This window comes from Coturnix japonica, chromosome 1 (genome assembly GCF_001577835.2).
Source record: "Coturnix japonica isolate 7356 chromosome 1, Coturnix japonica 2.1, whole genome shotgun sequence".
Taxonomy (NCBI): Eukaryota; Metazoa; Chordata; class Aves; order Galliformes; family Phasianidae; genus Coturnix; species Coturnix japonica.
In genome coordinates this window covers 150,202,650-150,216,598 of record NC_029516.1, presented here as the reverse complement: position 1 = coordinate 150,216,598, position 13,949 = coordinate 150,202,650, and the positions used below count along the sequence as shown (strand labels likewise).

Sequence of the window (13,949 nt, the reverse complement as noted above, 5' to 3'; positions counted from 1 at the left end):
CGCAATGAGTTTTGTCCAAGTGCAGAAGATGGCTTTTGGGAGGGGGAAGCTGTTGTCTCTGAATTCACCCAATGTCTGTGCCCAGGACCATCCTGAGCCCTTGCACTGGGATCTGCCTTGACCAAGCAGGGGAGAGGCAGAAGCGCTGGAACTGGCACGATCTCAACCACCATGTCCACAGCCCTCCATTCCAGCCCATCACCATGAAACTGAACGGCCACCTCACCCTTAAAATTGAGACTCAGGATAAAATTCACCTATGGTTTGGGAGCCACAACAACTGCATCCACTTTAATATCGGGGCCCGGCTCAAGGTGAGTGCTTGATGTGCCCAGCCAGGCCCTGTCCTCTGTGCAGTGCAGAGCAGCCCAGCTGAGATACACCACATCCTGCTGGGGTGCTGCCCTAGGGCTGGCCACAGATTTCAGGTGGAAAAGTCATCATTTCATTCCAAAGTAAATTTCCTGCCTGTGTGAATCTTAATGAAATTCCACTTCGGGGAAGCATTTAGATAAGATTGAAATGCTGCCGCAGAAGGGCGAGAACAGCACATCTCACAAATTCATTTTGAAATGCTATTTCTTTCCAAAACATTTATATTAAATGTCAATACAAACACAATGCTCCTGATTTTATCTTAACAGCATTTCACTTAACATGAAACAAGCATCTGGGGACAGGAACAGAAATCCTTTGGTATTTGTTACTGCTCAGATTTCCACCCTCTGACCTTTCTCTGGGGGTGGAAATGCTGCATTACCAGGGCTCTCAGTGCCACTGACTTTCCCAGCCTGTAGCTATGTATCCCCATCTCCCAGTCCACAGCCCCTCAGTCCCCTGGACACACACTGGAAAGGGGACTGTCTCCCAAGGGAAGTCAGTGGGTTAGCGTGCTCTAAGGGTGTGTGGAGGGCAAGGGCAGCTCAGGACAAGGGTGACCTGAGTCACAAAGGATGCTCTTCCTTATAGCCTCCTTTCAGCATTAATGTTCTCTTTACACTGCCTCTCTTTGCAGCTGAAAGACCCAAAGATGAGTCACCTATTGAAAGGATTAGAAGACAAGGAGGAGCTCTTCCTTCAATCCAAAAAGACTCAGCTCAGGAGCCTGCTCTCCAACATTAAGTCAGCTTTGCAATAGTTTTGGCAATCTCAGCCTTGGTGATATCACTCCTTGTGTTTCATCATCATCTGTCTGCACGAAAGACTGAAATGAAGGCATCAAGATGTGCAGCAGTTACTGTCAGCATTTCAGACCAGCCCTTCCTTCACCAAGGTGATAACAGCCAGTCACTTTGCAATGACAATAAAGCTCCTTTTCCAAGCTCACAATGCCTATCTTCCTGTACATCCAGTCCTTGTAACACCAAGCCGATCTCATTTGAAAACCCTATGAACAATAAACAGGAATAGTGAAACAAAAGGAATATTGGTTTTGTTTGGGAAATACCCAATGTGGTACAGGCACAAAAGAGTAAATGCCTGGCCAGCTGTTCTGGCATTCACTGCACTTCCCAGGAGACACAATCCAAAGGGCCAAACCTCTTTAGGAGGCTCCAAGCATTGAAAGGTCACGCATCTGCCTGCACCAGTCAGACAGAAGATGAATTCTGCAAGTAAGCAGCATTTTTCCTTAGATGGGTTCATTCAAATGACACTGTCAAAAGCAGGGAGATGAGGGATGCTTCACACTGACATTTCAGGGAACAAACCACGAGCCTCTGGATGACGTGATTCTGCAATACCAAGGGCCAGAAAAACACCACGTGGTAGATAAGTCAGTGAGCAACCAGGTAACAAGAACAGCTACCAAATAAAGTAGTACTTGCGCTTCCTGCCACCACCTCCAAGTTTGCTCTTAGCACAGCCCAATTGGTTAAAATGTGTCCCTGTCGCAGCCGTGGCTCCTTCCCCCTAATAAAACTGCAAACAAAGAGACCATTCAGCCACACGAGAGCATCTGTCAGGAAAGAAGATACAAATCTGTCAGTAAAGAAAATACAAATGTACTTTATTATAACCACAATGAGAGATTACTTCAAAGGTACGTTCAGCACTCAGGTCTACATCTGTGCCAAATGAAGTCAGTTCTCTTCCTGCTAAAAAGGAACAGCACTTCTCAGTATGATGCGTTCCCCACCTGTGATTACGGGGTGTTTATTGTCTCTGCGTCACAGCCTCGGGATACAGAATAAAGCTTTACTCTTTGACCAAAATAGGAGGCAACATTTTTTTATTTAAAAAGAATTAAAAACAGCATGTTTCTAGTCAGATAATATAAAGCATCTTAAGTTAATCTTTTGAAAGTATTTACACTATTTGTAAACGTAAATATCTGAAACTGTACATGTTTAAACAAATGTTCCTTTAGCAAACAGGCTGTATAAACTGATAGCTCTTCTAATCTTCCAACCAGCTGTCCTTGAGCTGTCTGGGTATTCCAAGAGAGAAAAGACCCCAAACACAAGAGTGACTACTGGCAAAGGTTTACCCTTCACAACATCTCTGTACAACGTACGAAGTCATCCATGGCTTTGTACAGCGACCATGCAATCCTTCTGTAAAACTTGATTAAAAAAAAAAAAACCCAAATATACATATATTACAATGCGCTGGGCGTTATTTTACAGCCTTCAATTCTACGTGAGTAAAAAGAAAGGGCAAGTTTCCATCCTCGTTAATTCCTCTTGTTCATTGTAAGGGTCCCGTTGGGTCCTATGAGTACCACTGATGTACCTCAGCACCACTGCTGCGCCACTCCTCACGGTAGCTCTAAATCACACCATTTCAGTCTCCAACCAAGTGATTTATTATGGGGAAAACATTAAACCAAAACCGCCTCTGATGTGCACGGAAGTGCCTGCTTCATTAAAACTTCTCAAGAGTTTTTATTACAAATAAGTTAAAAATCTGCCATGCACTTCACCAGCTGCTTCCTTCTCGCTGCTGCACAATAAAGACTTACACGCTGAGATACTCTGAAGCTGCTTTTAGTGTTTCATTCCATTAATGACAGAGTGCTTTGCAGCCAGTTTTCCCAAATTATGATAATTGTGTACCAACCCAATTGCACTGTTCACCAGTTACTGAGCCCCTGCTTACAACAGGGATTTGACACGTGTTTGCACATTCATTCCTGGCATCCCCTCTACAGCCCCACTAGCATTCAGTCCAGCACGCAGAGGCTGTACGAGTTCCAGTCCCACTCTCCACCATGAACAGTGCAACGCTGCCTTTTAAACTCAGTAAGGCAACAAACACTGCTAATCTAAGCTCTAAGAACCTGAGAATCTCAATGCTAAGCTTTGTTGTAAAGCAGCTGAAAACCCACAATCCCCTCAGAACCAACATTGTATTGCACAGCTTCCCATTGCAAACCCCAGAATCTAAGATTCTTTTACGTGGAGTAAGGCCAGAGCATGAACCTTCAGGTCAGACCTCGCGGCTCCTAGTCACAACAAGAAGAACAGCACACCCAGTGTTTCAAGAAGTGCTTCAGTCTTCCCAACTAAGAGCCTCTGAATTAGGTTTGAGCACAGAGTGGATTACCAGGATCCTCACAGGTGTTAAAATTGGAGTGTGCCTGCTTGAGTCAAATGGTCATAGCAACGTGCCACCTCCAGGCCTCGCAAAATACCTACTGCTGCTCTCATTTGATTCCTGCACTTCATTTCCAGTGTTTTTGAAAGTGCTCTTTTTCACTGTATTCTTCAGCTTAAAGTATGAAAGCTTTTTACATCAAAAATCAGGACTCCAAACTTGAGAACACTTGGAGAAGGCAGTTAACTGAGAATCCGTAAGAGTAATCAGCAAAGGGTTTGTTTTGTGTTCCTTTTCCCCCCTTCTCAAGCCAGCAAATAGGAAGACCTTTAACAAATCAATAAAACTGATTTTTAACATTTTCCTAAAATGGGGTTAAGCAGCCTGGAGGGTCTTAATGCAGACTGGACTGCATTGGAAGGTGGGGGTGGGAATCCTTCATTTACTTCAAGCAAACGACTTCACATCCCCTTCACTGCTTGTCATTCAGCCAAGGATTATTTAAGCAGCCTCACCGGCTACTTGGATATCGACAGAAGTAAGTTCACCTGAAAGACAAAGTGAAATATTTGAAGGAAGTGTATAAATAGGAGGGGGAACAACAGTTTATGAGGGTGGATAGTGATAGGACAAGGGGGAATGGTTTTAAACTGAGACAGGGGAGGTTTAGATTAGAAATTAGGAGGAAGTTTTTCACACAGAGGGTGGTGACGCACTGGAACAGGTTGCCCAAGGAGGCTGTGGATGCCCCATCCCTGGAGGCATTCAAGGCCAGGCTGGATGTGGCTCTGGGCAGCCTGGTCTGGTGGTTGGCGACCCTGCACATAGCAGGGGGTTGAAACGGGGTGATCACTGTGGTCCTTTTCAACCCAGGCCATGCTACAATTCTATCATTCTATGAAAGCCTACATTAGACAGAACAGCTACTTTCAAGATCTGCCTTATGTTTTCACCTTTAAATAGATAAACAATGTTAGAAAAAGCCAACTCCTCTAGGATAACCCCACCTCCTTCCAGTGCATCACTCCCACTCCGTGCTCAGGGATAGGTAACACACACCCCTGTGGCCACATTCACTGCAAGACAAACTCTTGCAGCACATCAGCTTGATTATCTGTTTAATGATTGGCAGCCTGTAATAATCAAGATTCCATCCACATTCCCTGGATCATTAAGGTCAAAGAGAGATTTTTAAAAGCTGACTCGGTTTGTGTCACAGCATCCTAAAATGGAGGATTCTCAACCCCAATCATCACTGAGACTAAAGATCTTATTATGCACGGTTACATTTCCATAGAAATCTGCACATTTCCTCGGTGCAATTTACTTCAGATGAACCCTTGTAATTCTTTATTCTGCTTCTCAAATGTTAAAGCTGTTTCTTGTTGCATTTGCCAAAAGTAAGACTACCTCCTCACGTGCAGGTTTTGTTAAAGCTTATTCACAAGCTGCGGTATCTCTCTGAAAACAAAATGCCTGAAAAAGGCAAACCTCTGCCATGATGTTGTAGAACCCAAACCCCAACAACATAAATCACCACCTCCATTACAATTGGATATTCATTAAAAATAACCAACCAAACAAGAAACTTTTAATGGAGAGCTGATGGTTCAGATAAAGCCCTGAGTTTAATCACTTAAGTGGGATTTGAAGGGTAAAAAGAACTAAAAGTGAAAAGCCAGTGTTTGAAAAAGACACACAAAAGAGCGCCCAATAAAACTAAGAGCTCCAATATATTCAGTACAGACCTGTTCCATCGAAGGACAAGCTATAATCTGGAGATCCTCATTACTAAATTCTTCCTTTAGCAAAGCATGGAGTTTCTGGAACATTTGCTGGATGTTATTCTTTTAAAGAACAGAAAAAAATATTAAAATTAAAAAGAAAAAACAAAAAACACCACAACACCCCCACTCCTCCCCAAAACTCATATCAAACATTAACTACAATAAGTGTGGTGTATATGGAACAGCTACTAAAGCAACCAGGCAGAGAGAAGTAGCAGAACTCAAACACATCTCTTTGAACACAATAGCCACAAGGAGCCCAGGTTGGCTCAATACAGAAATTTCAGCTAACACGTGCTAAGCTGAAACACCAAATCCTACAGACTTAACCTGAAAACCTAAAACACAAGACTGGTTGCTCCTGGTGGGTTTATATTGGGTCTGCCACTGAATGTGTACCAGACTTTCCACCTCCAGTGCCCACATGTAACAGACCAAGTTCAGACCAAGTGACAGAATGAACAGAATCCTGTTGCTGCCTTGTAACGTGCATTACACAGGCTGAATACAAGACAGCAGGACAGGATTCTTTTTAAGCTAAAACATACCATAGATTATTTTTTTATTATTATTTCACAGGCTTTTTCAAGAGGTTTTTCATCAGGGACACCACAGTGACTGCACTACTGTGTTCACTGTTATGTGTGCTTGGCATTTGTCATGTGTTTACTGGCTGGACTGCTAGCCTAAAAAACCTATACATATATAAACAAGAGTACGTGTGTATATGTGCACAAATTGTCCACCTTTGTTGCTGCAGAGATATTGCATTCATTTTCAGTGAGGGGAATTCTTTTTCGTTGATGTTAGTGAAGTTTGTGTGATCAATGTTGACAACAGTGCATTGTAATGATATAGTACACACTCCCTACATATATATGTCTACTTGTATAGATGTATTATACATATAAGTATGCATACAGAAATCCAAGGTGAGCAATCCCACAAAATGTATTTCAAGTCTTAACTAAAGGAAAGCCCAACACCTACAGAAAAGCATGTTGATGTCTGTATATCACTACTCACCCTAACTGGCTTAAACAAAATGAACTCTGTATCTTTATTGGACAAATACAGTGACATGCTTCGTAACGTTGACTGCAGCTTTGTCTTTATTGTCTTGTAAGTGGAAGAGACCATATCGTTGATCTTTGCTGAAAGTAAAAGTAAACATACTTAATGAAGTGCAATGGCATTCTGCTAGTTAAAATCTACATTCCAGAACATCATCTCTACTTTACTGGGGCTGACCATAACCACATGGTGGACTGAAAGAGGAAAAGGGGGTAAGCGGGCAGCACAGCTTCACTCCATCACGAGACCTTCTTTCTTTATTGCTAGGTATCTTAATGGTTATACAGGATCTTTACCTAGAGGGTAATGGAAAAATACATTTTGTAGCTTTAAATTCACAAAGTTAATGTAATAATGTTTAAGGGTTTGTTTTTGTTCCCTCAATTGCTACAGTATCTGAATTTTCTCCTGCTTACTCCTGGTTTCCTGTTTCAAAGAAACAACAGAAGATCTGCTTAAATCTGCTGCCTCTGTACACGATTATCTCCAGACAAACACTAAGAATATCCCCGAAGAAGCAGGAAATAATAAGCAGGAGATCAAGTTAACCCTTGAGAGCATCTGACCCATGAAGCAGCAATGATTAATGAATAAATACAGTTGGATTTGCATTTTATGAACATGATGCAACAGAAGGTTCCAATGTATGAATTGGAATAAATGATTTCTCAGCATCATCAGAAGCACAACTTCATAATATGAGCAGTAAAGCAAAACCCAGGAACACTGAACTACTCCAAGCAGCCCTACAAAGCATTCACAGATCAGTTCTGAAAATGAAGAAGTTAAGCAATGTGCAGACAATAAAAGCTTCAGTACAGACTCACTTTCCTTCCACAAAAGCAATAGCATCACCTCAATGTGACCAAAGAATCCCTTAAATACATTCTCTTCATTCATTCGTGGAAATGCTGTTTTCATGCAAGAGCAGTCACAGCTTGAGGAACACTCAATTCATTCACCCTGAGCTCCAATTAAATGCATATCCTGAAGTTTGTCAGATTTTGATACAGAAGTATCTTATCACATGTAAACTGGCATACAGGTAAAAAACTTAAGATTTTCAAGAAAAAGATTGAGAGTACTTAGAATTTTTCCAAATCAGCCAGTTTCATGAACCAAATTAATCAACTTTTCCAACTGCTGTGTTTTAGAAGTCACACGTAGCTACAAATGACGCAATGAAACACTCTAGCCCCAAATAATGCAGCCTATATTGCTCTACCAAAAATGGTAAATGGAAATGGTCTTTTTCTCCACTTGATGAGTTTTCAATGGAAATCTCAAACAAGTAAATGAACACGGCTTTGTTAGCCCTACAACAGTCTCTGAAGTCATATAAATGTAAAAGAATGCAAATACCTGGTTGTGCCCAAGGCTGCTGAGAAAGGCTGTATTTGGGACCTCCTTGAGTAGCCATTGCTTTCAAAGCAGCCACCTAAAACAATCACAATCAACAAAATGATGTTTGTTTCTTTGATTGCAATCGCAACACAGTGACCGAGTAACAGCTGCACACACCTCCTAGATACTGTGTTTCACCAAACCTCTCTGCTCTCTCTTTTCCTTGTACTGACTCAACAATACACAAGGGAAGAAGCTTGACAGAACTGGAATCACAATCCTCTCTTGAACATACAATTCTAAACAGGATTAAATTTACAAAGTTGCTTCAGCACCTAAGGATACAAAGAAATCTCAAAAGAGATTTATATTTAGTCAGGTTAGTCAGGCTCCCCAAATGAATGACTTGGAATCACATGGATAACCTATCCATCTCAGTTACCCATCTATCTATCTCTTAGGCATCCCTTCCTAAAAACCAGCAGCTGGGATACTTCTCATGTTCATGAGAAACAGCCATACTCTTAAGACTTCCCTTAAGAACAGGCATGACCTGACTATTTTATTCAAGGCTTACAGATTTGAATGAGGTTGGGTAGTGCCTTTCTTGCAAACAGAAAAGCTTCTGCTGACTTTCATAGACCTGTTCCAACTCAATGAATCAAGTAAAACTTCTAGATTAAAGAGCAGAAGAGTTACATTTAAAACCAACCAAAGCTTTGTTCCTTTAATCTTTAACTCTCCAAAATGCCTGGAAAGTTCCTTGCTGGAATTTCAAAGGAAGGACAACCTTAAAATGGGAAATGCCATTACCTTCAGCTAATTGGACCCATCTCCCAAACCCAACTGAACTACTAATTCCTTTGACCTGCCAGTATTTCAGTTAACGAACATACAACACGTCATGCTTGTACCTTTGTCATGAACTCCTCCAGCTGCTCTATAAATTGTTTGGTTTGCTGCTGAATAAACTGTTCACAAGCTGCTTTCAGATGGCGATCAACATCTTTCTTGGAGTCAATATAGTGTTCTCTGATTTCTGGAGTACCCTTGAACAGAAGAAAACAAATCCCTTCTTTTTATTTGCCAGACATCACCACCCACTTAAACGACCACGTTTTAATGAATGCAATGAGACTCCATATTACCTCCAGTAAGAACTGTATCAAGGCGTTGTTGCTGTTTAGTCTAAAAAATCTTGAAACTGTCTTAGGGTTCAGGATTTTAAATGCAGCATCTGTGAATAAGAAAGTCACTCAAACTGTAAGTAAAAGGGATTCTGCTCCAGAAACACACAATTGAATGAGTAAATGAGTAAATAAAGCGGCCTAGTCTCGGTAGGACCATTGTAACATTACAGATCCCACTACTGCTAGGTGTGTATACATGCTCATACACAACTGCACCACGCACAGAAACAAACAAGGCTTGGTCCACTCCTTTTTAATTGCACATATGGTACATACGAATCTAAGAATCTAAAGAGAGAACATCACTGAACATTACACCAAAGTAAAAAATAACTAATAACAACCATAGTGCTCTCAGCATGCAAACTGTGTGAGCCCTCTGCATCTACAAGTGAAAGACTCTCGCATAAGCTACGTACTTAAGTAGTTAATCAATATCAGATTTTGGACCCTGTTGCCCAGGAAAACCAGGTAAGGCTGCACAAAACAGCTGGGAACTGGCACTCTTCCCATGTGCTTTATTTTTTCAATTAAGACTGAACAAAACATCAAGCTTCATATGTACTCATGTTTATGATCACAGCAGGAAAAGCAACAATGCCTGCAATTAACACATCGTCCTGAAATTAGTCCTATTGCATTAAGGGGATGCTGTTGATCTGAAATCTAGACATTTCAGGGTAAAAAACATATCAATATAGTTGCAGTGTAGCTTGTTGCCCCAGCATCACTTATTTACATCCTACACCTACACCAGCTTTCTTCCATTTCAAAAATAACTCTGTGCTTCTGTTGCTCTATAAAACAACGGGACAGAATGATGATATATGTGAGTATGAGAAGAGCTGTCTAAAGTATTAAACAAAGAGGGAATGCCAGGCACGTAGGCACTGAACTAAGAATCCACACTCCTATGCAGTTAGAGGAGGCTGCAAGGAAAGATTCTGTTCTCTGAATTACTTCTGATTCCAAGAAGTGTCTAAATTCATCATTAGATGCCCACAAGCTAGTCAGTGTGAAAACCACCTCTCCTTACTGTACCTACCAGTTACAATAACCTTAGTATAATACTAATTAAAAACAAAAAGGTGGTAGCACGACTTCCACATTAAGCAGTGTTTGAGATATAAATCTCAAATTAAAATCTATGTGCAGAAAGCTTGGCTGGAAGACAACAGAACTCTTATTAGCCATTCTGTTTTACTTCTACAACTCATCACGAATATAAAAGCCCTGCTGGCCTACATAATGCTACATTAAGAATTAAGCACAGTCTATGTTTCCAACAGCATCCATTCATCTGACATAGAAAAAAAAGTGTTTTCCATTACTTACCGCGTGCAAAGCACTGGCTGGCACAAAAATTTATTCAGTTAAATACAGACGGAGAACAAACTTGTGTGTCAGCCAGGACAAGACACCAAAAGGATGTATTTACCCTTTAACCTCCAGTCAACTAGAAACTACTCAACAGGTACATGGTTTCATTGATGTTCAAATGCAACTGATGAAATGGTTAGTGTAGGAACTGCTTGCTCCGAAGTTAAAACAGCAGCACATTAGACAGCACAAAAGAAAAGTTACGTTTTCAGCTTTCTCTTTCAGAATGGAAAAGGAGAAACTTAAAATCATAGAATGGCCTGGGTTGAAAAGGACCACAATGATCGTCGAGTTTCAACCCCCCTGCTATGTGCAGGGTCACCAACCACCAGACCAGGCTGCCCAGAGCCACATCCAGCCTGGCCTTGAATGCCTCCAGGGATGGGGCATCCACAGCCTCCTTGGGCAACGTGTTCCAGTGTGTCACCACCCTCTGTGTGAAAAACTTCCTCCTAATTTCTAATCTAAACCTCCCCGTCTCAGATTAAAACCATTCCCCCTTGTCCTATCACTATCCACCCATGTAAACAGCCGTCCCTGCTCCTGTTTCTACATTTCCTTCAAGTATTGGAAGACTACAATGAGGTATCCTCAGAGCCTTCTCTTCTCCAAACTTCCCATGTAATGCTTCCCATTACTTTTGTAGTCCATGAGTGTTCCTTGCTATATTGAAAGGGTTTTTTCATGCACATTACAAAGGAAACTAAGTACAACTTTAAAAACCATGACTATGGCCATTACTCTATTTTTCCTACAACACACACGACTGCTACGTAACACCAGTACGGCTTACAACATGCAAAGCTCTTCCCTAAATGAAACCTCACATTAAAGTCCAAGAAAACTTAGTTTGTTGTAGGAAAGTCAACTGTGTATTTTTTTAAACTGACCTGCTAAACTGCAGTAACGAAACATACTGAAAAGATTCAAAAAGGGTAAAAACATTTCCAAGCAACAGAAGCATACATTACTTTGACATTTTTAGAAGGGAGTGGATAAGTAAGTTAGGTAAGCAGCAACAAGCAATTGAATGCATTCCACACAAAAATAAAGAACTTGTTAGATATATCAAAAACTGCCCTTAATTAAAGAATGTTGTTTGTTGGCTGGTCAGTTTGTTGGTTTTCTTTCCAGAGAAAATAAGAACAAAGCACAAGAGATTAGAACAAGCACACAGGTCATTGCAGGTGAACATAAAATAAACCCAGAACTTCTGCTAGCACAGGAATGGAGGATGATCTCATCCCATTCTGTGGCCAGCAACTGCTCAGTACCTCTAGTTTTCTTAAGGTCCAGGGAAATTTCCTTAATGGTGAAATCAGTGTGGAAAGGAGCAATTTGTTCACGAAGAATCAAAAGGTGTTTTATTAAGAAAAGCTGTCCATCAACCTGGGTCTAGAGCATAACAAGAAAAAAAGATATGCATTACACGTGAAGAGCAACCATTAAATGAGAAGAACAATTTCAATACCTTCACTTGTGTTAGCTCCCTTCCTCTAACAAGTACTGATAATCTCACTAATAACCTTTTTCCATTAGTCTGCAGTGCCATTAACTACATTCCAGCATCGACAAGCTCCACTTACTTACTGCTCATATGCACTGCTCTACAGAAGCAAACTTTATTCACATTTGTTGGAAGATAGAGATTATAGAGCTACATTACTAAATGCCCACATTAGGCACAGGCATCCATTTTGGGAAAGACAAAATTATTCTTCATGAAAGACAGGAATTACTTCATGTAATTCATATAAAGTTTGAAAAACCTGAGGTTGCGAGATTGATTTTCATCACTGAAATGATTAAAAGGCCTAAAAGGCAGCTAATCAAGATTATTAGAGAAACATTAGCCATGCTACTGCGCAAAGATCTTACGAGGCATTTTTCTCATATCATTAAATGCAGAGCTTAATTTCTACACTGTATGGCAAAGATATAAAGAACAAAACAAGGCCAAGTTCACACCACTGAGACTATTAGTTTTGCACTGCTTGTTTTTTAGCTACGTGCTTTATACTACATGCAGTTTTTCATCTTCCAAGTTGATGGCTCATTGAGGTAAATGGAGGAGGACTCAAGAATTCACATTTGCCTTTGCGGGCCAGAAAAGAACTTGACAAGATATAATGAAATAGTAAAGAAACCAAGTTTAAAGCTACAGCTTTAATAACTAGACATGCTCACTAAAAAAGTTGTGAGAGAATGGTTTACTGAGGTTCTTTTTTGTTCCTACATGCAGAATTTCATCAAATAATGTTATATTAACATGCACTGACAGCAAGGTGGTACAGATCCTAACAGGGCCCACTGTGGGATCAGTTTCAGTATGTGACACATACAGTGCTGGAATGGATAATTAACTGTAGAAACCTGTATTAGTTATTTAAGAAACAGCTGTATGATTTAAGCTAGAAGGAAATGTGGCTTGAACTTATTTTTAGAGGTACTACATGTAAGAGGTTCTATTCTTCAAGGGACACTAAAAAGAAATACTTCATAATAATTCTTTATTTGAATAATAATGATATCATTTTCATTACTAAATACTTACTACCTATACAAAAAAATCCTACAAGTTTAGCCTATCAGAATTTCTCTATTGTTTATAAGATAAATCTTATTTCCTGGCTGTTAGGAATTAGCCAATACTGCGGTATGTGCATTAAATAAATTCTAATATAAAAGAAAAAATAAAAGAAAAATAAAAGGTGTAACACAATTACCTAAAATAGCACACAAAGCAAAAAATGACTTAATGAAACAGCACTGAATTCTCAGCAACAAATGCCAGATCAAACCTTTTGCTTATGGACAGTTCAGAGCAAAGAATAACACACAATGGCAACAAACAAATAGCAGGGACTTCCAGCAGAATGCTTGTTCAGGTATCACTTGACTGAATTCACACGAGTTAGTGCAGTCTGTAAACACGACTGCTATGATGTGTATTTTCCCTTTTCGGATCGGCTTGAACGTGAATTTATTAACCATAAATAAACACTAGCAATACCAGAATGTCTCAAGGGACAGAGCAACATGCCTTCACTGAGATTTCAATGGAATCCTGAACAGCTGCTTCATGGCTTAAGGCATACATGGAGGAAGGAGGAAAAAAAGAAATAAAACAGCTAAGCCCAAAGCACAGATTCTAACCTTGTTTTTGCTGATAGAATCAGCAGCTCCGAGCAGTGAGTGGACACAGGCAGATAAGGCTTCTTGTGATAATCCCTGAAACACTGCCCTCTGCAGGGAAGAGGAAATCAGACAAAACAAAGTCAGCAAAGCTTAAGCAGAATTTAGAGTTGAAGCTTGCAAAAGTTATGCTTATCAGTAGATAAAACTCTAGATTAGTTAGCTACAAACACCTTGTCTAAATGCAATAAAACTGGATAAAGATTTGATACATAGAAGCTTGCTGCAGCACTCAGACTGGATATAAGTACATACCGAAAGTATGCCCCAATCCACTCTCAACTTGGATCTGCACCTGAGTCCGTGACACCAACACACCAACAGCCACGTGCATGAACTTTACTTCCCAAGTGCCCAGGCAAGCACATGTGTGTAAAATTTAAACTTGCAACAGATGTGAGATCATTTGAGTGAGTTTAACCCCAAGCAAAGCCAAAGCACT

General features: G+C 40.4%; 2 protein-coding genes across 3 annotated transcripts in view; one reads left to right on the top strand and one right to left on the bottom strand.

The window, feature by feature from the left end:
- The window catches only part of ERICH6B (glutamate rich 6B), a 25,604-nt gene extending 23,021 nt beyond the window's left edge, over positions 1-2,583 (top strand). The window contains exons 11-12 of the mRNA XM_015851759.2: positions 86-314; positions 1,016-2,583. Coding sequence (XP_015707245.1) covers positions 86-314; positions 1,016-1,138 — 352 coding nt within the window. The 3' untranslated portion in view covers positions 1,139-2,583. The remainder of the gene's footprint in view (positions 1-85; positions 315-1,015) is intronic.
- COG3 (component of oligomeric golgi complex 3) overlaps positions 1,992-13,949 on the bottom strand; it is a 26,869-nt gene continuing 14,911 nt past the window's right edge. For both annotated transcript variants that reach the window (XM_015851757.2, XM_015851758.2), the window contains exons 16-23: positions 13,469-13,558; positions 11,587-11,707; positions 8,891-8,979; positions 8,657-8,791; positions 7,761-7,836; positions 6,351-6,478; positions 5,286-5,384; positions 1,992-4,085 (exon numbers count right to left, since the gene is read on the bottom strand). In XM_015851757.2, the coding sequence (XP_015707243.1) occupies positions 4,056-4,085; positions 5,286-5,384; positions 6,351-6,478; positions 7,761-7,836; positions 8,657-8,791; positions 8,891-8,979; positions 11,587-11,707; positions 13,469-13,558 (768 nt within the window). In that variant the 3' untranslated portion in view covers positions 1,992-4,055. The remainder of the gene's footprint in view (positions 4,086-5,285; positions 5,385-6,350; positions 6,479-7,760; positions 7,837-8,656; positions 8,792-8,890; positions 8,980-11,586; positions 11,708-13,468; positions 13,559-13,949) is intronic.